General features: G+C 33.8%; 2 protein-coding genes across 2 annotated transcripts in view; one reads left to right on the top strand and one right to left on the bottom strand.

Annotated features, from left to right (window-relative positions):
• Positions 1-24,459, top strand: part of LOC127728339 (calcium channel flower-like) — a 172,782-nt gene that overhangs the window by 99,142 nt on the left and 49,181 nt on the right. The window lies entirely within an intron of this gene.
• LOC127727689 (ELAV-like protein 4) overlaps positions 11-24,459 on the bottom strand; it is a 29,941-nt gene continuing 5,492 nt past the window's right edge. The window contains exon 4 of the mRNA XM_052234803.1: positions 11-2,727. Coding sequence (XP_052090763.1) covers positions 1,693-2,727 — 1,035 coding nt within the window. The 3' untranslated portion in view covers positions 11-1,692. The remainder of the gene's footprint in view (positions 2,728-24,459) is intronic.

Raw genomic sequence — 24,459 nt, forward strand, 5'->3', positions numbered from 1 at the left:
ATAATTAGCATTTGTCATTTAAATCATTTATTGGTTTTCAACAACATTAACTATGTCATAAACAAAAATTTTGAATTTCAACATTCAACAATGTAGATGTGTAACATAACATTGATATTAAAGCTTATGAAAATGATACATAACTATAAACTTAGAGAATTAAATAATTGGATGTGAATATTGTCAGAGATGTTACAATTTTCATGATTTTTGGTTGACAAAACAAATTTCACAAGATATATTTTAACAGTGCATCCTATAAACATGATAAAAAAAGAATATGAAAGTTGTAACCAGAAGTTGACTCAATAAATTGCCAAATTCCTAAGTACCATAAAGTGTGAAAATTGAACATCAACTAAAAATTCTTGCCTGCAGATGTATGTTTCAGTAATTTATTTTAACAGTTTATATTGACAAGTAAAATTTTCTTTAATTTTTTTTTATCTAATGATTTTAACAAAAACTGTATTAAAAAAAAACAAGAAAATATTAAATAGTCATAATAATTAAATTTCACAACTTGTCAGCTACATATCTACTAATTTTATAATCAATCATAAATATGAATTCATAAGTATTAATACATTTTAAAACCATCAGAAAGCTGCCATTTACAATGTACATGTATTCAATGAATAATCAAAAAAGTATTAGCTTCAATATATATTCATCTTCATGATCTTGGGACTTTGAAATATATTTACAAGAAATGAAATGAATAAAAACATGTAATATGATTTCCAGCTAAACATGCTAAAACAAGATCTTAATACAGGTTTTACAATATATTTGACATAAATTGTTAAAGGTAAACAATGTATTTTTAGAGTTCCCAAGTAATTCAATTTTTGGGGAATTATAGGAATCTAGTTTACTTAGCTTGTATTTCAGATCTTTATATCAAACAAAGTTCAGACTTTTCTTTGATTAATTTGTTTTGTTAATTGTCTGTAAGCAGTGATTAAAAGCAATGAACCCATTATTTTCTTCTAAAAAAAAGTTAAGTCTGTGGACAAAAGCATTCATTCACTGGTCATATGATTTACTTTTAAAATTGTGATGAATGTCAATAAACTGATTATTTGAAAGAATGTAAATCACATCAAATACATTGAATTAATTAAAACAAACCTGCCACCGTTTAAAACATATAGTTTTAATGAAGTGGCCTGGTGCCATGACAATTGAAGTGATTTTTTTTAAGTACTATTTATCTATACATTTATGAAATTTATGAAATTTATCGATAGAATGACACTTTAACAAATGTGTAAATCTAAATCATGTAGATTGAAGACAGTAACATTGAAAATATCAAGCAAGTCATGAAAAAAAAAATCACTGGCAAATACAAAAATTAAGAAGTTGAATGCTTGTTCCATTTTATTTAGCAACCCAACTAACCAGAAATGACCCACTACCAAATTGTAAGAAATGTTCCACTTAAGTGTGTGATTTTTTTTTTAATTCATGTACATGATGTATGAAAATTCAAAACTCAGCCATTATTTAGTAACAGGGATCACTTTGATAATTTTTTTATTTTAATTGGACCCTTAACAGAAAGAAACTGGAAATAACTGCATAAAATGACCCACGGTTTATTCAATAGTGAATTTAATGTTACATGTGTGTTTACATGATATAAACAAAAAGTCAATGAATGTTCTTTTCAAATGAAAAAAAAAGTTATTTATTGTAATAGGACACTTGAAGTTCTCTGCCATTATACCAATATCCGTTGAGACTATAAATAGCACTCTCTGCCTCTTCATATGTACCCATTGTGACAAATCCATATCCTTTACACTGACCCTTTTGACTATCATAGATGACATTCACTTTCATCACATTTCCATATGGACTGAACAGCTGATATAGTAATCTTTCATTGGCATCGTTACCAATGTTGTACACATACAGTACACATCCTCCAGGAACTTGTGGAACATGACCTTGATTTCCCATCATTCCACCACCATAACCTTGATTACCATAGTTCTGCTGATAGGGTCTTCCTCCACCCATTGGATTGTACCTTGTGCCAGCAAAACGATTGCTAGCCATGTTGTTTCGAATGGGACCCCCAGCTAAATTACGACCTGCTGGTGGCAAGAACATTTGTTGAACAGGAGCCCTTACTTTCTTAGCATTATCATCAGCCTTTTTTATTGTCAGTGCAGTTGTTCCACCCTCTGGGATCTGTCCATTCATGCTTTCCATGGCATCATCAGCATGGGATTTCTGATCAAAAAGAACAAATCCAACACCTTTGGATAAATTTGTGTTATGATCTATCAGTAAACGAGCTTGGACAATGTTTCCAAATTTAAGAAAACCATTCTTTAAGTCCTCATTACTCCAATGCTTTGGAATGTTTGTAATATATAAATTTGCCCCTTTGATGCTATCTCCACTTGGCCTTGAATATGCTACTTTCAGGGTTTTATTTTGCAATTTAAGACCATTGAGTGATTGTATTGCTTTCCCAGCGTCTGCAGGATTCATGTATTCAATAAAACCAAACCCATAGCTGTAATTTGTGGCCTTGTCGCGAACAATTTTTGAACTGGATATTGGACCAATACTCAGGAACATGGAATGGAACTCCTCGTCTGTGAGGGACTGTGGCAAATAGTTGATAATTAGTTTGTGTTCCAGGCCTGGAACTGGATTTTCCATCTGTTGTGCCTGCATCATACTTTCTGTTGACCTCTTCAGAAACCATTGTTAAAAAAAAAAGAAAAAAAACACAGGCAAAAAAATTAAAAATTCACTGTAAAAATTAAGAAAACAAGAATTAGAATGTTATGTAGTACCATATACATGTATACAATCATTTATTAATTTTGAATAATAGAAGTTTCAAGTTCACATGGACTAGTAATATGTGCACATCATGTTTGAACAAGAAACCATTATGGTGTACATGTATGAATTTTAGTCTGAAATGGTCATTTTGATCTCAACTTTTAGTATTTACTTTAACATAAAATATGAGTCTTGACCAACCTGTTAAGAGTTAACATTAGACATGTTAGATGTATTTTATATTTTGATATTTTTTCAGATACATGAATATTCTTTGAGGTACACACCATGCGAGATCCTCATTTGTAGTCCAGGACTTTAAACACCCCTTTGAGGTACATATCTGTTTAATAATTCAATATATACTATTCAGTCTTTTTGAAAGCAATCAATACATGTACAGAGAACAATAACTTTTAGACAATTATGGTATATCTTGTACATGTTTTTTTGTTTTGCACAGGTTAAAAAACAGATTTCAAGGCAATACATTTAACTCTGGAAGGTATCATCATTCTGATAATTTAGGTGCAAACAGGAAGCACAAAATGTAGGTAAATCCTAACATTTGTGAGCATATTTAACCCTGTCAGTTTTTCCCTATCTTTTATAGTTTTCAAGATATACATGTATGACCAACAATGCAATTTAGTTTACCCTATCTTCTACTTTCAGCCATGGCAGTCATGTAGAAACTTCTAACAAAAATCACTGCCTCGGTGGTCCTGTGTTCGCCTCAAGTGCAGGAGGTCGTGGGTTCGAACCCGGCCATGTCAAACCAAAGACTTTAAAATTGGTATTTGCTGCTTCTCTGCTAAGCACGCAGCATAAAGGAGTAAGAGCAATGACTGGTCAGCTCGGAGTCAGAATAATGTATCCGGGTAAGGTGATATGTCTTCCTGCAGACTGTTTCCTTGTGAACTAGCATGTTAAAAATCTGGCTCAGCGTGTCGGTCTAGTACAAAGCAGGGTAAATGTCCATATTACATTAACATGTTCTCGTCCTGAATATGCATATTAATTTGACACTGGACCTTAATCAGTCATCCATCATCATTATCAAACAAAAATCTGAACATACATTTACAGTGTATCACAACATCAGATTTTAATTGGATTGGCAACTTGTATTACAGGGTTCTCACAAAGGCGAGTCCTGGATTCATGAAAATCTGTCTGGACTCATCATGTTCAAAACAGGTGAGTCCAAACATGCATTCAGATTATAAAATTTTGTATAAACTGATCATATATATATACAATATATGTACATTGTCGGAAAATATAAAATTTATTTGTATGAGCTTTAGAAACAGGACGAAAAGCGAGGCTCGCCGAGCTTTTCTCCTGTTTCGTAGCAAGTACAAATAAATTTTATATTTTCCGACAATGTACATATATTGTTTTTATCCTGAAACTTACACCCAAAACTTGAAACTTTAGTTGTTAAAATCTAAATCATTGTCTCTAATTATCAAAAGAAATCGACATAGTTTAAACGCGGACCGCGAAGACGACCCCAAAATGAACTGGTACGCAAAAAGAAATATCCACATTACCGCTTGCTCAACATGGAAGCGGGGTAACAGGAGACTTTATTTGTACAAGTACAAATAAATCAAAAATTTATTTGTGTACCTGTTATTTGTACAATAGTTAGCTGATTACAGGATAAATACATGTATCATCATTTATATCTATTTTTAGAGTTTAAAAAAACAGATGATGTCATTTCCTTCCTCTTTTTTTGTCATTACGACTGAAATAATATATATATATGATAACTTATATAGCCATGGTTTTAGAATTTCATCTTCTCACTGTTGGACACACCAGGTCAAAAAAGATGAGTCCCAGGGCCCTCGGTCATAAAACTATACTCAGTACTCAAGAGTAGAAATTTTGTGCTCGAAATGACAAATCCAGTTTTCAGATTGGTTTATTTCTCAATCTGAGAACGATTATCGTGCTCCAAAATTTTATGACTGCAAGGCTTCAAAATTCCTTAGTAAGAACCCTGTAATATTTACAATAAATTTCAAACAAAATATGTTTAAATAAGCAAGTCTGATAAGTGATATTTACTTCACTTACTCACTGGTCCCCTTAGTGAATTTTACAAGGCTTCAACCAATTAAGATTTTTTACAAAACACCTTTTTTTCCTGGTCTAATTTATACAAAGCTAAATTTGGATGTTCATGAGGGCATAGATTATTTTCATATTAAGGACTTTCGACTCCGGCGTATATAATTTTATCATAGGTTACCCTCTCTGTGGTAGGACATTATGGTACTCCATCAAGTAAGAGCAAGTTACAGAAGTGAGATCAAGCTTACAACTGGTATCAGGTCATTCAGGCCCCAAACCAATCTGACAAAGAGTCAATCTGGCCCCAAGTCGATTCTGCCCAAATCGTCCAGCCCCATGATAAAATAATGAATAATTTCTATAAAGGTAGGAGAGTTTAGTAAGGTATTTTGATTCAGCTGGCTAAGTGGCAAATTGCTCATGAAAAAGTTGTGTAAATTTCAATGATTGGAGGAATACTTACATGTATTAGAAATAGTATTGATGGTCAATGACAGCAGATAATTAACTTTTTAAGAAAGTGATTCTGCAAATCAAACAATAATTGTCAATTCGATTAGAACAACTTTAAACATTGTTAAATGTGGGCTGAATGGACTTGGGCCGGAACGACTTGGGGCCAGATCAACATGAAAGCTTACAATTGCTGCAATTTAAGGAAACCAATAACTATTTTAAGATGATTTTGTCGTCTACAGAATTTCAGAAATCATACAAGTTTTTTAATTTCCCAAAATTTTACTTCTTTTATCTTGCTCTTACTTAACCAGTACTAGAATAACCTAACAAGAGAAGGTAAATTGTCAAAAAATTCTTAACGCTGGAACCAAGAGTAGGTAATATATGAAAATAGTCTACGTGTGCACGTTGTCGTTGACCTCAAACATGACGGAAAAGGGAAATAACTCCCAACTTAAATTTGAACTATCTATAAAGTTAAACTCATAATCATCAATCCTTTTCTTGTTATCAAAAATGGCAATATTAATGGGGACGGGATCAACCGGTAACGGATGAACTAGGGGCGGGAACAGAACAACCAGTAAGGGAAGTATCAAATGAAAACACAAAGAAATAAAGTCTAATCAGCGGGATGGTGATTCATGGACAAAAACCATTCAAACGAAAACACATAACTACAAACAGTGAAAAAATGATGTTAGAAAAAGTTTCATTTTGCAGGATAAAGTAATTTATCTACCTAGTTTTGTCTTTATTCCGGATTTTGCAGGATGGTCAAGCGGAAACTTAATCTGAAAGAATGATCAAAAGACAGATTTCAGTATTTGAAACTCTGCTATCTTCGCCACTGATCAAGTTCGTCCCAGTAATCTGATGTGATTTTTTCAACCCACACATGAACAAAACTAGAAATAATTTTGATTTGAATACGCTGAAAGCCAAATACAGTCAACGCTTAAGAGAACCTTAACAGAACAATGGGAAAAGATTACTTTACCGACATGTTTTTTCACACATTTACTTATGGCTCTAATACGGCTGTGGCTGAAGATCATAAAATGGTGATTATATATATATTATTGGGTTTATATTTATATATTATTGTCAAATTTATTTGTGTCTCGATCTCAATAAAAAAAGGTAGTGGCTATTTTACCAGTCCCGGCAAAAATAGCCTGCTTAGCGCTATTTTGTCGGCTTAGGCAGAATAGCGATTTATAAAGAGTTTTGCTAATTTGACGGTCTTTAATAATGTAGAGTCGTCAGTATATAACTACGAATAGAAAGAAATGTAAAAATATACACGTTAAAAAAAAGAGGCGAAGGATACCAAAGGGACATTCAAACTCATAAGTCGAAAATAAATTGACAACGCCATGGCTAAAAAAGAAAAAGACAAACAGATAAACAACAGTACCCAAAGCAACATAGAAAACCAGACTGAGCAACACGAACCCCACCAAAAACTGGGGGTGATCGCAGGTGCTCCGGAAAGGTAAGCAGATCCTGCTCCACATGTGGCACCCGTCGTGTTGCTCATGTAAGTACAACTTGGCCCGGTGATATGTCTAATTGGGTTGTTCATATTCGGGGAAAAGGGACGAGATTTTAGTTACGACAATTGGAACGTCATCTGTGATATTCCATAACGGTCAACCATCTCGTGATTGCGTCCGTAAAATTTACGAAGGGATTACTTCAACTTGGAACTCTTTGTTTAATAGTTTCCTTGTGGGAAGCAACCCTCTATCAAGGAAATCATGATAGGAAACACAAGCCCTGGAATATCGTATCAACTGGGAGATATATATACTCCGTATGCAGGCGCTGCTGGAATGTTGCATAGAAATGGAATGTTCACAATTGGAAAGCTCTTTTGTCGTATAGCGACCCTCATTGTCAATTTCTAGATGTAAGTCAAGATATGAGGCACACTTTGTATCCTTTATCTCAAGTTCGATGGGATAGATGCGTTCAACATACTCACCAAATTTTGAATTATTTAGTGCAAGAACATCATCTAAATAGCGGAAAGTGAAGTTTAAGGATACTGCTAACTTCTTTTCTTTCTTCCTAAGAAGTTTCTGTATGAAGTAAGCCTCATATGAATAAAAGCCTGGAACAAGTCGGCAAGAAGAGGAGCACAGTTAACATATTAATAAGAAATCTATTAAAAGCATAGACCTTCTTTTAAAATGAATGCATATCAAAATTGATATTGCAATAAAAAATATCCCATATGTTTTGAAAAATATCCCATAAATTTTGAAATTAAAAGTTACTTTACATACAAAAAAAATGTCTTTTTTCAAAATATAATACATAAGCAAAGCATGTATATTTAAATTGATGTTATAATTAAAACTTATAAAAAAATATCCCATACGTTTTGAAATTAAAAGTAAAACTCAACAACTTAAAAATGCTTTACAAGTGTTACAAAACCAGTGCCTTGCTTTTGGTGCATTTTTTAGTCTTGCACAAGAAAGATGCTGCAGACATGAACTGCACATAAAACTTGTTGGATAGGGTTTTTCGAATAGTTTGTTTATGATTTGTTGTTTAGCGATAATAACACAATTATGTTTTATTCGTTATTTTAGGTTTGTAATATTATGCACTACATTAAAACGCACTTGTTAGTGCAAAGTGTATACCAAGTTCGGTTAAAATCGATTGATGTTGAATGACGGACAATTTCGCAAGTTTTGACAATGTTATTTTCTGTGCTTCTTGTCATCTCATAGACTAGATCGTTACTAAAGGTTTTGTTTGGTGCTCTAGTTTTCATGAATTTTAGTCCTTGAATCACGTTTCCACAGTTGCACATATTTGTCCTTTTCATACTAGTGCTTTAAAACCTGCTTTAGCTCTTCATATTAGTCGCCAGAACATAGCGTTTACTTAATTTTTTTTTTGTCAACGAAGTGTAGTCTTCCATTTTCGAACGTCAATGGTTTCAATAAAAAAAATATTTCATTTAGTCTGAAAAAACTCTACATAAATTGCTATTCTGACGGAGCCGGCAAAATAGCCACTGTCAAAATAATCATTCAGGCAGATAAAAAATTACTTTGCTCATCATGGGCCTTTTAATTGGAAGAAAAATATCTTTTATCTTTAAGTTGCATATATCCCTTTTGGTGTCTTTCGCCAGAGACATACTTGTCGCCTAGCTCTCTTTTGTCCGGCTGCAACCTTACTTTTAATCACACAATTGCAACGTTTAAGCTAATTAAAGAATACTGTTCCAGAATGTCATAATGTAGTGGTAGGTATATCGATAAGTACATATTAATTGATTAATTCTTTAAGTGTACATCAATTCCATTTATAATCACGTTTCATGCCATATATTCTTGATGAAAACAAACTGAGCAATTAGTCACATGAAGGGATAGACTGCCAATGAAAAAATCCGTCATTTTTAAAGACAAGAAATTTCAAAAGCAAATAATGACTACATTTAGCAAAGATTCGTAATTGAACAGATACTGTCACACTCCCAAAACATCGCTTCTGATCATTAAAGTTCTAATCCTAATCTAGTCGACAGTGTGTATACGTCTTTAATTTAAACACTCAGTATCTCAAGCACATCCATACGGACGCATCAGCAACTGTCGGCCGAGGATTTGGGTAACACACACCCTAAATCCTATGTGACTCACGGGCTCCGAGTTACGGTAGATGAACACCAGACAGTCTTTTATAGTAGCCACAGCTTGTTCCATATGGAAATCCAGAAGCGACACCCACGACACAAGATGTTTCCAGCATTAACAAAAGAGTTGCAAAAACTGCGAATTTCGTAAAGTCTAATATAGAAAAGGGTGCTTCATGTGTTCAAGTTAACCACTATTACCATGTAACTAGAAACATGTGTCCATCCTGCACAATGAAGCCAGCATCACACACACAATCATATAAGCAGTAAAGCTTCACTCAAGCCTAAATTTTCTTAATTCTCTGTTTCGGAAGAGATACACGGTTACGTATCAAACATGTCAGTAAACTTAGTTTGACAAAATGTTTACTATTGTAAAGAAATTCATACTTCTTTTTTAGTTACGCAAAACATGAGGCCTGCGTCTCTATCGGCATTCTATGTTTTGTTTGGGTGAATATATCGTACTATTTTGAACAGATATATCATGTTAAGGAGGGGTATTTGCTAAAAATACCAGTCGAGAGAATGTTAAATTTCGCGAGCCGTAAGGCGAGGGAAATTCATTCTCAAGACTGGTATTTTTCGCAAATACCCCTCAAGAACATGCTATATCTGTTTAATTACACCGAATGTTAACGTACAAAAACGCATTGATGATCGTGACGTTACAAGCGTCCAGTCGGATAGAGTATTTTTTGGCAAATACCACGGCAGAGAGGGTAAAAAAGGCATATTCTTTTTGCATATACCCCGGCGGCGTTAAAAAATGAACGATATTCATTTGATAACATTAAATTGGTGAAAAATACACTGGCTTTCAACCAATCAAAACCCAGGATTCTTACATACGGTGTAATTATAACTAATACATGTCAACCTGAACCAACCTATATCGCCGGATAACTTGCATTTACTGTTCTTGATCAGTCGATGGACAAGGCCTTCTGTTCTAAACGCAGTTTTAGTATTAAATGATATCAACTTTTGTTCAATTATTCGATGTCGGACTATAGGGGTGTCGGACTATTGGGATGTCGGAATTTCGGGGCTGCCCCCACAATCCCGTCATTTTTTTGCCTCGATAATAACTTACCACCAGTTTTTAATTGTCATGAGCATCAAGACGATTACCACTAGTGGAACAGTAACATCTTACCCTCCCGGAGCACACACGTTCACGTTCATCAAAAGTCTGTCACAGTTTGCTTTAGGTGTTGATTTTCTTTTTGTTTTGTTTCCGATGAACGTGCTGTTTCTGTCAGTGGGAAGCGGTCTTGTCTATTCATCCCTTTGTTCTACAAGTATGTGTTTTCATTTCAACCTTTAAAATTTGGTAATACGATGAACTTGACTCGTAGGTTTAGAAATTTACAGTGAATAAGACTGAATTATGGTTTGTGTACATCCCTTTGTTCTAACTTTCCTTATGTTTGAATTAATCATGCAATTGAGAAAAAAAAAACGATTTCACTCAATTACATAAAAAATGATGGGTAAAAACCCCAATTTTGAGAGTTCTTATCTGTAGCTCTGATAATGCACGAGAAAAGGCAGATTTGGATGCATTTACATGTTAATGAGTAAGGTGAGGATATAATATATGATTTGAAATATAAATAATCGGAAAACAAGTCATCGGTTAAAAGATGAACGATGAACAATGATGTTTACAAACACAGGGAATCGGTTAGTGAATATATATGTATGCCATATGAGTATTGTAAAAATTATTGACACTGGCAAAGGCTATTTGTTAAGCCGAAATTTGTCAACACGATTTTATTACATCATCTTCATATATTATCATCTTATATTAGTACCGTTGTGCAAATTTTTAGACTTATATATATATTAATAATTGTAAATCTATTTGTTTTTTCGTATTTCTTGTCTATTTGCATGATTTGTAACGTTGGCACCAATATGTGTATACTATTTACTAGCAACGTGCAGTCAAGTTAATACCCAATGTTGTCAATATAATGGAACTATAAACAACTGTCATACAAGTGGGAGGTTTAACCATCTATAAAACCAGATTTAACCCACCATTTTCTTCGGAAAATGACTGTACCAAGTCAGGAATATGGCAGTTCTTTTTCACTTATTCTGTTGATTGATAGCGTTTGATTTTGTCAGTTTTTATGGACTTCTCCCTTTTTGAATTAGCCTTGTAGTTCAGTATTTTTGTAACTTTTTTACTATCCATATCCGTATACTGAAAAATCCTGGTTCCTGCCGAAGGTCTGTGGTTATCTCCGGGCACTCCAGATTCCTCCACCAATGACCGCCACGATAAAGCCAATAGTGCTGAAAGTGGCATTACACCAACAATCAATCAATCTTTATCTTATAATTACATTTTAATTGCTGTTAAAAGTATCTTTTTGGACGAATGCTATCCCTGTATTTGTCATATCCGTCTTGATTTTCAAACTTTTGGTTCTGAGCTTTCCCGATGCAGGCACATACCGAACATCGTGCAAAGTAAAACAAAACAAAAAAGATCATTCAATTAACTTTGATTTACTACTCCAGGGTCACCAAATCGGCCCTTTTCTGTAGACATAAGAGTGTCTATTGCAATACGAGTACTCTTTCGGGAAAGAAACAAGAACAGATTCACATATATAATATTTTTGCGAGTCATTTTTCTTATTCTCTATAAGATTTTAACAATTAAATAACATATATGACATATATGCAACCGTCCTACATTTACTTAGATTCGAACATTTTAGATTCCATTTCTTGTATGTAAACCCTTAAAGGTCCAACTAAATTTTCTGAAATAAATTACTGACATTTTACGACTACACATTCATGTACAGAAGTCAAGAAGCATGCATCGCTGCGTCATTAATACGATTGTTATCTAAAACTTCAGTTGTTCTTCAGCTGTTCAGTCTTCCCATTTTACATTTTTTTATTTTTTATTAGGATTATAGAGAATAATGGGGTGCTAAAATAAAAATAACAGAGAACAATGAAAAAAAAAATATAAATAGAGAAAAACTACCTTAAAAATTAAAGAATACAGAAATGAAGGACCCCCTCCCCATCAAGACCCTCATGTATGATCTTTGAAACTTTATAGGCAGGATTAAATGCACGCGTCAAGATCTTGAGGTCAAGGTCAAATGAAAGCTGCCAGACTGACAAGTACATCATAAATTATTTCCATACACCAAATATAGTTGATATATTGCATACAGTATTCTAAAAACAGACCAAATATAGTAGACCTATTGCTTATAGTATATGTGTTATGGACATGACCACGAAAACTTAACCTTGTTCACTGATCCATGAAATGAGGTCGAGGTCAAGTGAAAACTGTCTGACAGGCATGAGGACCTTGCATGGCAAGCACATACCAAATATAGTTACCATATTACTCATAATAAGAAAGAAATTAACATTACACAAAATCTTAACTTTTTATCAAGTAGTCACGGAACCATGAAAATGAGGTCGAGGTCAAGGACAATGGACATATGACAGACGGAAACTTCATGACATAAGGCATCTATATACAAAGTATTAAGCATCCAGGTCTTCTACCTTTTGAAATAGACACCCAATCTACCTTAATGCATGCTATTATTACGTTCCATGACCGTATATAGTTGCAAAGTTATTCAAACATAGTATGACCCGACAATTGTTCGTTCAAAGTTCACTTTTAGGATTTTGTATATTTTTATAATTCATGCTTTTTATTATCATTCCGAGTCGTCATTGGTTTTTAATAATTCAATAGTTCATCGTATAGTACACTATTCAAAAGCTACTTGTATTTTACACTTACTATACTTCATTCATTTAAATTAATTATCAAAGATTTATATCCGTCTTTATGATAAAAGATTGTGTAACAAAGAATATAGATAAATTGACACTAAGTGATAACTGCTGAAAGCCATTCTTCACAAACTTATACGAAACATGTTTTTAATCCGTAATCCCCGCTTTCGGCAAAACGCGATTTATAATATTTGATAAAAAGATATTTTGATTGGTTCATTTTACGCATGTCAATCAGTCTTTTGAAATTGTATTTTATATATGTTTTTATGTTGTTATTCAGTGATGTTTTAATGATTGAAATATATGGATGCGAAATAAATATGTAAACTTTCCAGCGACTTGGACTTTATTTAAGATACCGCTAGTTTCCCCCGAAACTAATTAATATGACAGAGGTGACCAATAACCTGGTCATAATAGCAAAACTCATTAATGATATGCACGTTATCATTTGAAAAAAGGTCAACAAGCTCTGTAGTTCCAGAAATGAGCAATTTTGTAAAAGTTTAACGAACGATGACAGCTAGGCGCCAAGTGATGGCAAAAGCTCACAATGGCCCTTTCGACAAAGCTAACAAAAATGGTTGAAACTCACAACTCCATCACGGAGGATGAACAACCTCAATAGGCTTGCACACTCTGTGAAGTTCCGATAAGTCTGGAAAAAAATATTCAAACAATTCCATAATTCATAGCAGGTGCACACTTTCAATATATGTCCAATCATTCTGTTTAGTTTTAAACAAATATCTCGATTGAAAACTGTAGGAGGAGTATATTACAAAACATTGGTACCATTTTTTGTAAATTTTGATTAAAAATTACTATTAATGTTCACAAGTTTAGAAGATTTTTTTTTTAGGGAGGGGGTCCCAAACAATTCCAGAATAGCAGGCGCACAAATTTAACAAATGTGCAATCTTTCTGTGAAGTTTCAAGGATCTTGTTTGAAAACTATAGCAGTCGATTACATATATGGGTCATTTTCAAAAAATGTCGAATCTTGAAATTGCAAAATTGAATAAAAGTTACTTATTTTAAACATCCTTTTCATAAGCAAATCAAATCAAAACAAACAATACTAACGGAGCGACATATTAAAAGATGCAATCTTGATAATGTCATACAAGAATATATTGAAGGTGCAATATTTTGTCTCTCCTGTTACCATGTTCATAAGAAATTTTGGGTTATTTAGAAAAAGTTACTATAAAATTTTAAGCTTGTTTTTATTGCCATTTAGATGGTTTTCAAGAGTAAAAACTTCTATCTATATTTTTATTCTATGTGATGATTGATTATTTGTTAATTTTCCATGCTGTACTGAAAACAAGAGTGTACACGCTGAAACGTCTCGCCTTCTTTACTAACCATTGATTTTATGTTGATAGCCCTAAATATAAAGCTTTAAGTATCACATAAACTTAACATGATCCAAGAAAATGAGGTCAAGGTCAGATAAACCATACTAGAAATACATGTACACCTTAGAATCATTCAATACACCAAATATAGTTGACCTATTGCTTATAGTTTCTAAGAAACAAACTTAACCATGAAAACTTAACATTGACCAATGAACCATGAAAATGAGGTCAAGGTCAAATGAACCATGCCAGACAGCCATGTACACATCACAATTAATCTATGTATTGAATATAGTAGACCTATTGCATATAGTATCTAAGAAACAAACTTAACCATGAAAACTTAACATTGACCAATGAACCACGAAAATGAGGTCAAGGTCAGATGATACCTGCCAGACAGACATACACATCTTAGAATCCTTCCATACAACAAATATAGTTGACCCATTGCTTATAGTTTAAGAAAAACAGACCAAAACACAAAAACTTAACACTGAGCAATGAACCGTGAAAATGAGGTCAAGGTCAAATGAAACCTGCGAGACTGACATGTACATCATAAAATATTTCCGTACACCAAATACAGTTGACCTATTGCATACAGTATTAGAAAAACAGACCAAAACACAAAAACTAAACTATGACCACTGAACCAGGAAAATGAGGTCAAGGTCAGATGACACCTGCCAGTTGGACATGTACATCTTACAATCATTCCATACACCAAATATAGTAGACCTATTGCCTATAGTATCTGATATATGGACTTGACCACGAAAACTTAACCTTGTGCACTGATCCATGAAATGAGGTCGAGGTCAAATGAAAGTTGTCTGACGGGCATGAGGCCTTGCAAGGTACACACATACTATATATAGTTATCCTATTAATCATAATAAGAAAGAAATTAACATTACAAAAAATCTTAACTTTTTTCTCAAGTAGTCACTGAACCATGAAAATGAGGTCAAGGACAATGGACATATGACAGACGGAAACTTCATAAAATAAGGCATCTATATACTAAGTATGAAGCATCCAGGTCTTCCACCTTCTAAAATATAAAGCTTTTAAGTAGTTAGCTATCGCCGCCGCCGCTGGATCACTATTCCCATGTCGAGCTTTCCGCGACAGAAGTCGCAGTCTCGACAAAAAACCCCTAAAAATTGGTTTTCAAAGGTTAAAGAAATAAACACCAGCAACGTAAGTCCAAAATAGCAATTCATACTTCTTTCTATGTTGTGATGTTACACTATTATTTTCAGATAAGGGTGAAGGTTTGGTACCATTAAAACGTTTAAACCCGCTGCAATTGTTTGCACCTGTCCTAAGTCAGGAATCTGATGTTCAGTAGTTCGTTTGTTGATGTGGTTCATAAGTGTTTCTCGTTTCTCGTTTTTTATATAGATTAGACCGTTGGTTTTCCCGTTTGAATGGTTTTACTCTAGTAATTTTTGGGACCCTTTATAGCTTGTTGTTCGGTGTGAGCCAAGGCTCCGTGTTGAAGACCGTACTTTGACCTATAATGGTTTACTTTTATAAATTTTGACTTGGGTGGAGAGTTGTCTCATTGGCACTCATACCACATCTTCTTATATCTATGTTCAGTACTTTTTTTTTTCTTTTTCTAATAAACCAAACAAGTAATTCACTTGCATGTTGGTTTACTTTTGTCGTTTTGTTTTTGGTAACAGGAACGTACGTTTACGATATATCACCATATAAAGTTCTAATCACCCTTTTTGTCTATCCTGCTACCGATAGCAGTATTGCTTTTTGTATATGCTAAATTGCACCTTTAAATGAGTTCAAACAACCACACATTTCGTTAAGTGAAAATTATATGTAATTATATACTTTTTAAAGACGTTTTAGTCAGATATTGTCTACCCTGTTACTGTAACCATAGTAAAGACACATTTCTTTATTTATGAATGCTGTTGTGAAATAACTACTCCCTTTGGTGCATTGATAATGTTTTTTCTGTTGTGAGTTTGGTTTCCAACACGTAATTGCACTTTTTACATTTTTGTAAATAATAAATTTATTGGTAACAGCATAGACATGATAAAAGGGTACCCACTAATTTTTGTCACTAAATGTCTTGAATTTTCTTTTCTCTACAGTCTACACTGTTATGCAAGAAACGTGCTGTGTCAACTATTTAGGATGCTTTTGTGCTTTTGAAATCAATACTGAATAATTCCATCAATCTAATTAAAATATAGATCTCGGATTTCGTTATACTACGTTATACTATATAACGAAATCCGAGATCTATATTTTAATTAGATTGTAATTCCATATTCATAGGGAGAAACAATTTAACGGTTGATCTAGTAGCGGTAACAGCATAGACATGCATTTCATGTACGCCGATTGAATTTATTTTGTAGAAAAAATGCAAAATAGAATGATAAAGAAGCTGTGATTTTTCGCTAGAGCTTTTAGTAACATTCTAGAATAATTCCTTTTGCAGATATCCAGGCAATCAGAAAATAGGAAAAAAAAGCATTTGAAATGTGTTACCCTGACACTGTACGCACATAAATTACGCAAAAAATCGTACTTAATTAAGAAGACTTATTGTTTTGCTCAGTTCTTCTTCTTCTTCTTTTTATTACTATATATTCTGGTTTGTTATTATTATTATTATTATTATTATTATTATTATATATTCTGGTTTGTCATGATAAAGCACATCAAATGAAACACAGGGTTAGTCCCCAGGGGTCACCCACCCCCTGCCATTTGAGAAAGTTCTAATATCTTGTAAGTGGTTAAGATCCCCACCCCTAAACCATACATATTCTGGTTTGTCATGCCAAGATGATTTGAATGATAAACAGGGTTAGTCCCCAGGGGTCATCCCAACCCCCTGCCATTTGAGAAAGTTTTAATATCTTCTCAGTGGTCAAGATCCCTACCCTAAACCATATTTATTCTGGTTTGCCATGAAAAAGCACATCAAATAAAATACAGGGTTAGTACCCATGGGTCACCCCCACCCCCTGCCGTTTGAGAAAGTTCTAATATCTTGTAAGTGGTCAAGATCCCCACCCCTTAACCATATATATTTTGATTTGCCATGCCAAGATGATTTTAATGATAAACAGGGTTAGTCCCCAGGAGTCATCCTGACCACCTGCCATTTGAGAAAGTTCTAATATCTTGTAAGTGGTCCGGATCCCCACCCCTAAACCATATATTTGCTGGTTTGTCATGCCAAGATGATTTAAATTATATACATGGTAAGACCCAAAGGGTCTTCCCCACCCCCTGTCATTTGAATATGTTCAAATATCTTGTTAATTGTCGAAATCCCAACATCTAAACCATTTATATTCCTGTTTGTCATGTCATGAAGATTTGAATGATATATAGGGTAAGTCTCAAGGGGTTCCCCCACCCCCAATGTTCTAATATTTTGTAAATGGTCGAGATCCCCACCCCTAAACCATATATATTCCTGTTCGTCATTTCACGAAGATTTGAATGAAATACAGAATCAGTCCCTAGGCGTCACTAATGCATATCACTTTACTGGACCAAACCAATTTGTACTGGACTTAACCCAATGTCAGGTCACCATGAGAATTACGAATTATGGGAGCTTCGTTTGGGATACTTCGTAACAGCATCCTGTTACAATCATTTCTTGTTATATTTTAATCTTATCAAAATAGATCTAAATTGTGTTTATCATTGATGTTCTAACTCATAAATCCTACAAATTTCGTTTAAACACTTACAACTGCATTTTCAATTAAAAATAAAAAAAATTAGCACAGGTGTACCGAAAATTCGACATTTTTTGAAAATGACCCATATACGACACCCACTTTTCCCATCCCATCCGACATCACCATAATATAATATGTACAACCCAACAAAAAATTGCCATTTAAGGGCAATAACTTATAATTACATCACATGTATGTTTCATTATAATAAGTTATTTTGATTGGCTAACAGCACTCTCGCGTCATTCTGAAATTAACCTTCATTTCAAAATGAAATGTAACATTCATGATGACACGAGCTTCCACAATAAAATGCACAGGTAAATAAAAGAAAAACATGATAGAAAACGTGTTTTCATGATCCTAGCAAAAAAAATGTAATTATAAGAATTGAATGCTTCTTTTAGTAATTTTATAGGGTTGTAAAAGCGTTGACCGTGCGCACATTTTTAGAATGAAGCGCTGCTTCCGCGCTTCATACAAAAATGTACTTCGGTTAACGTTTTTACACCCCAATAAATTTACAAAAAGAAGCATTCAATTCTTAAATAGATACGGAGTCGTCGGATATTTTTTGTAATATGGACAGTAGGTAGAAATTTACATTCTGAACAATTTGCCCCATGCAGATATGTAACGTTTTTCAAAATAAACTGTCGGCACAATAATATGTCTTGCCTGTATGTTATTTTGATAGTTAAATGTAATTATTATACCTTACATATATTTCAAACAATTCTATTGGGTAAAACGTTATCACGTGACATGGAATAATTCAGTTAATTTTCATTCAATTGCAAGGAAGAACGAATAACCATGAAAATTTACACCAGCGTTGAATAACCCTATTATTCACCGGCGAATAACCCTCTAGAGATAACTGTATTGTATTTGAAGCTTTGCGGACGTCCATCGGTAGTTTTACTGTCGCAAATTTAGTTTACCTGGCGAAATCACAAAAATACTGAACTCCAAGGCATTATATATAACTGACGAAAAATTGACTTTATAGGGCAATAACTCCTTATGGGGTCAATTGACAATTTTGGTCATGTTGACTTATTTGTAGATCTTACTTTGCTGTACATTATTGCTGTTTACAGTTTATCTCTATCTATAACAATATTCAAGATCATAACCAAAAACTGCAAAATTTCCTTAAAATAACCAATTCAGGGGCAGAAACCCAACAATGGGTTGTCTGATTCGTATAGGGCAGATAGATCTTGACCTTATGAACAATTTTAGTCCTGTCAGATTTGCTCTAAATGCTTTTGTTTCAGAGATATAAGCCAAAATCTACATTTTACACCATGTTCTATTTTTAGACATGGCTGCCATCTTGTTTTGCGGGCCGGGTCATCGGACACATTTTTAAAACAAGATACCCTAATGATGATGGTGGCCAAGTTTGGTTAAATTTGGCCCATTAGTAGTCTCAGAGGAGAAGATTTTTGTAAAAGTTAACAGACGACGACGACGGACGCCAAGTGATGAGAAAAGCTCACTTGGCCCTTTTGGGCCAGGTGAGCTAAAAATAAAAAACACCTTATAAATTTCATGCTTTTCGGCAGTTACCTTCATCAGAAACGCTCAAAGCCGAATATTTAAAAGCCAAGGATGTATATAAGGACCGAAAACGTAGAAGAGCTATATAAACCAAAAAGGACCTAAAAAAAAATAGCCAAATCCATCTAAGGCCAACTTTGTCCGAGGGAATTGAAACCTTAGTTTCTGTAAATACAGTTGACCTATTGCTTATGGTAATTGATTGATTGGTTAGTTTTTAATGCCACTTTCAGCAATATTGTGCTATTTCATGGCGGTCGGTTTTTATTGGTGCAGGAAGCCGGTGTGCCCGAGGAGAACCACCCACCTTCGGTAGGAAAGCTGATAATCCTAGTCAATTAAGATTTGAGTCGATCTGTCAGTTCCCAGATTCGAACTTACAACTTCAGTGTTGACAGGCTAGTGATACAGAAGTTCCACTACTTAGACCACTCGGCCACCGAGGCCCCTGTGGTAATTGAATCAAAGCATCATGGATGTTGTGATTCAGCCAATTATGTAGCTAGTCTGACATTTTTTCTGACCATACTTTCAATAGTTATTTTGTTATCTTCATTTCCATAATCTCACTGTAAAATTTCTATTCTATTGCCAAAAAATGGAGAATTTTGCAATATTGGTGCAAATTGTTTTGGTATTTCAATTGAAGACACTGTCAGATTTTTTTACATCTTTTTTTTAGAGACATTTAAAATTCAATGATTTTGACAAGAATGTTAAGGGAAACCTTCAAATGTGGAGCATATTTTTTATATGCCATTAATTATAATTGTCTTAATAATTTCCAGAAAGAGGCATTAAAAATGCACTTTCTCAACAACAAAAATAAATAAATAACTTTTATCTAAATTGGTGTTAATTCTTCATTAAGGAAAAAATACATTTCCTGTATTCAAATATACATGTACCAATATCTGATCCAATTACTGTTAAATAGCAATATAATGGGGAATATACAAATAAATTTATTGCAGAAAATGTTCAGGTACAAGAGTTATGCAATTGTGTTTATTGCTTCAACCAAATTACTGATAATTGTAACTAAATAGACCTTAATTATTAGCTTATGTCAGACGATTATGACACTGATTTTACAACTATTAAGGTCAAGATTTTGTGTATTCCGTAAGTTGTGTAATAAATGGAATACACAAATTCTTGACCTCAATACCAGTATGATTATCAACTGTCATGATATATTACTAAAACTGTGGTCAATTAAGACTGCATTTGAGTGGTTTAATCCAATTAATACTTACACCTTTGAGTGTAATTGTTTGAAAATGGTGGAAGCTGTCCATCATACTGGTATTGTATCAATAATCTCATTTGCCTTATGCAAGATTTGGAATCATAGCATTTAAAATAAATGTGGAATGTGTCCATGGGACAAAGATGATGCCCCCGCTTGCATATCATATAAAATCATAAACGGACATAACTGAAGAACAGTAATAGTGACCCTACCCAAATTTGAACTTGATCCCGAGTTTTGTGGTAATAAGTAATGTGTAGAAGTTTCATAAATTTGGTTGAGGCAAACTTAAGTTAGAGAACGGAAACGAAAAATTCGGCAATTTTTCCATTTGTAAAGGGGAATAACTCTAGAACGGTTAAAGTGACACCACCATAATTCAAACTTGAACTGTATTTTGTGGTAACAAGCATTGTGTATAAGTTTCATAGCATTTGGTTGAGGCAAACTTAAGTTAGAGAACGGAAACGAAAAAAAACAGCATTTTTTTCCATTTGTCAAGGGGCATAACTCTAGAACGGTTAAAGTGACACCACCAAAATTCAAACTTGATCTGTGTTTTGTGGTAATAAGCATTGTGTGTAAGTTTCATAACATTTGGTTGAGGCAAACTAAAGTTAGAGAACAACTTTGGGACGTACGGACGTACGTACAGACGGACAATTAAGAGTAAAACTTAATGCCCCCTCCGCTACGGCGGTGGCATAAAAAGTGTGGGAATTAACACTGATATCAATTCACATCGTGAACCAACTTTTATTCAATGGCTTACAGGAACATAAGATACTGATAGAACACTTTCATTATTCTGACCAACTGCTTAAACTTGATAAATCACATTTTACACATCAAATAATAAATGGCAATATAATATAAATTTTGATTTACAAAGGACCTATATGCAAGTGTATATCTAAAACAAAGAAGTTGTTCGCCCAAACTTTTCTTAATTTAAGGACAAACAACATATTAAAAGTTGGCAGTTGATGATTCAAATGGTGCAAGTCATAGAAACACATAATTATTTTCATGACATGTCTTCAACTTAGAATTTTGCACTATCTCCAATCCGGAGTGATCACATAGATCCAGCATGGCTGAATCAATAAACTGCTTCGCTGAGCGCAGCTGGATACGCCCGCAGAGGTCTAACCCTGAACAGTTGGGGCAAAAATGGACACAATATTCAAGCTTGATACAGGTCTGAATTTGGATTGTAACTAAATATTTGACATACATCTATTATAGGTTTCTGAATAAATGTAGTCAAAGAACTTGAAGTTGGTTATATGAATTGAATTTATATTCAATTAAAGATTTCTTGCTGTTGTGCAATACACTGTGGTGTTGCACAATACTTAGTAAATCTGTTGTCCGACTATAAACAAATAAAATTTATAAAATTCTAAAGGGAGCTTACATCAATAGATATAAACACTTCACCAAAGTTTCATACGAATTGCTGAAAGCATTTTTGAGTTTTTGTCTGAAAACTGGAAAATCCCCCCTTTTTTAATGAATAAACCCCATAATTCGGAAATGTAAAATCTAAAATTTATAAAATTCTAAAGGGAGCTTACATCAATAGATATCAACAATTCATCAAAGTTTCATGAGAACTGCTGAAAGCATTTTTGAGTTATGGTCCGAAAACTGGAAAATCCCCCTTTTTTTATGAATAAAACCCCATAACTTGGAAACGTAAAATCTAAAATTTATAAAAATCCAAAGGGAGCTCATGTCAATAGATATAAACAATTAACCAAAATTTCTTGCAAGTTGGTGAAAGCATTCTTGAGTTATTGTCCGAAAACTGGAAAATCCCCCTTTTTTTAATGAATAAAACCCCATAACTCGGAAACGTAAAATCTAAAATTTATAAAAAACGATAGATATAAACAATTCACCAAAGTTTTAAGCAAATTGGTTAAAGCGTTTTTGAGTTAATGTCCGACATGTTGACGACGGACGGACGGACAGACGGACGTACAACGGTACACCATAATACGTCCCGTAAACGGGCGTATAAAAACAGACCAAAAATTGACCAATGAACCATGAAAATGAGATCAAGGCCAAATGATACCTGCCAGACAGACAGGTACATCTTAAGATTATTCCATACACCAAATATAGCTGACCTATTGCTATTAGTATTAGAATAAATTGCTTCGCCGGGCGATGCTGGATACGACCGCAGAGGTCCAACCCTGAACAGTTGGGGCAAAAATGGACACAATATTCGCGCTTGATACAGGTCTGAATTTGGATTGTAATTAAATATTTGACACATAATAGGTTTCTGACACAGAATAACTGTAGTCAAAGAACTTAAAATTGGTTATATGATTTGAATTTATATTCAATTTTTTGCTTTTGTGCAATACACTGTGCCTGTGCGAATTGACCCCCCCCCCCCCCCCCCCCCCAAAAAAAAAAAAAATTAACCCCTTTTTTTTTTGCTTTTGTGCAAAACACGATGCTATTGCGTATTGACCCCCTCCCAATCTTTTTTTTGGTCATAATCTCAATTCAAATTACCAATAGAGTTTGCAACCATAATTACCCATTTAAATACATCATTAAAGTATTAAATAGATACTTTAAAAGCAGTGTAAGAACCCCAAGAATTCAATTTTATTAAAATAAAACTGTTTAATTTTGGATCCTTTGTGGGCCAATTTGAAAACACGTTTAGATTCAGCATAGCAAAGAACCCCAAGAATTAAACTGAACCCTTTGGACCTTAATGTGGACCAATTTGAAAACAAGGCCCAAAACTAAATATCTAAACACACCGTTAGATTCAGCATATTAAAGAACCCCAAGAATTCAAGACTTTGAATTAAACCCAATTGAAATTGGTCAAGAAATAAAAAATTATACAAAGTATTAGAAAAGTATTGTTTTTGGCCCATTTTTCCCAAACAGTTATAATTAGGGCCATATGATAATCACCAAAATCAATCCCAACCTTCATTTTTTGGTACGGAACCTTGTGGTACAATTTCATAGAGATCCACAGACTTATACTCAAGTTATTATCCAGAAACCAGAAAATCCTAGGTTTTTTTGGCCCCTAGTTCCTAAATGGTTTTGGCCATAACTCCAAAATCAATCCCAACCTTCCTTTTCAGGTATGGAACCTTGTGGTACAATTTCATACAAATCATTGACTGTCCTGAAACAAGAAAAATGCTTGTTTTTGGCCTGATATACCTAGTCAGTTACGACAATAACCCCCAAAATCAATACCAACCTTCCGTATATGGTATGGAACCTTGTGGTACAATTTCATAAAGTTCCATACACTTATACTCAAGTTATTGTCTGGAAACCAAATGTCTTCAGACAACGACAACAAGGGAAATATGACAGACAGAAACGTTGTAACATATAAAGGTGTCTGCATAAAAGATATAAAGCATTCAGGTCCTCTACCTCTGAAATATAAAACTTTAAACAAATAGTTTACGCCACAGCCTGATATTAAGCCCTATGTCTTGCATACTGAGACTTTCGTCGCAGGCGAGACATAATATTATCATTCAAAGGCAACAAGTCCTATAAGGGGTCAACTGACAATTTCTGCCAAGTTGACTTCTATGTAAATCATGTTGTTCTGGTCATTTTTACTGTTTAAATTTTCTCTCCAGTATTTGTTTTACTTTTCAA

This window comes from Mytilus californianus, unplaced genomic scaffold (assembly GCF_021869535.1).
Source record: "Mytilus californianus isolate M0D057914Y unplaced genomic scaffold, xbMytCali1.0.p SCAF_2, whole genome shotgun sequence".
Lineage (NCBI taxonomy): Eukaryota > Metazoa > Mollusca > Bivalvia > Mytilida > Mytilidae > Mytilus > Mytilus californianus.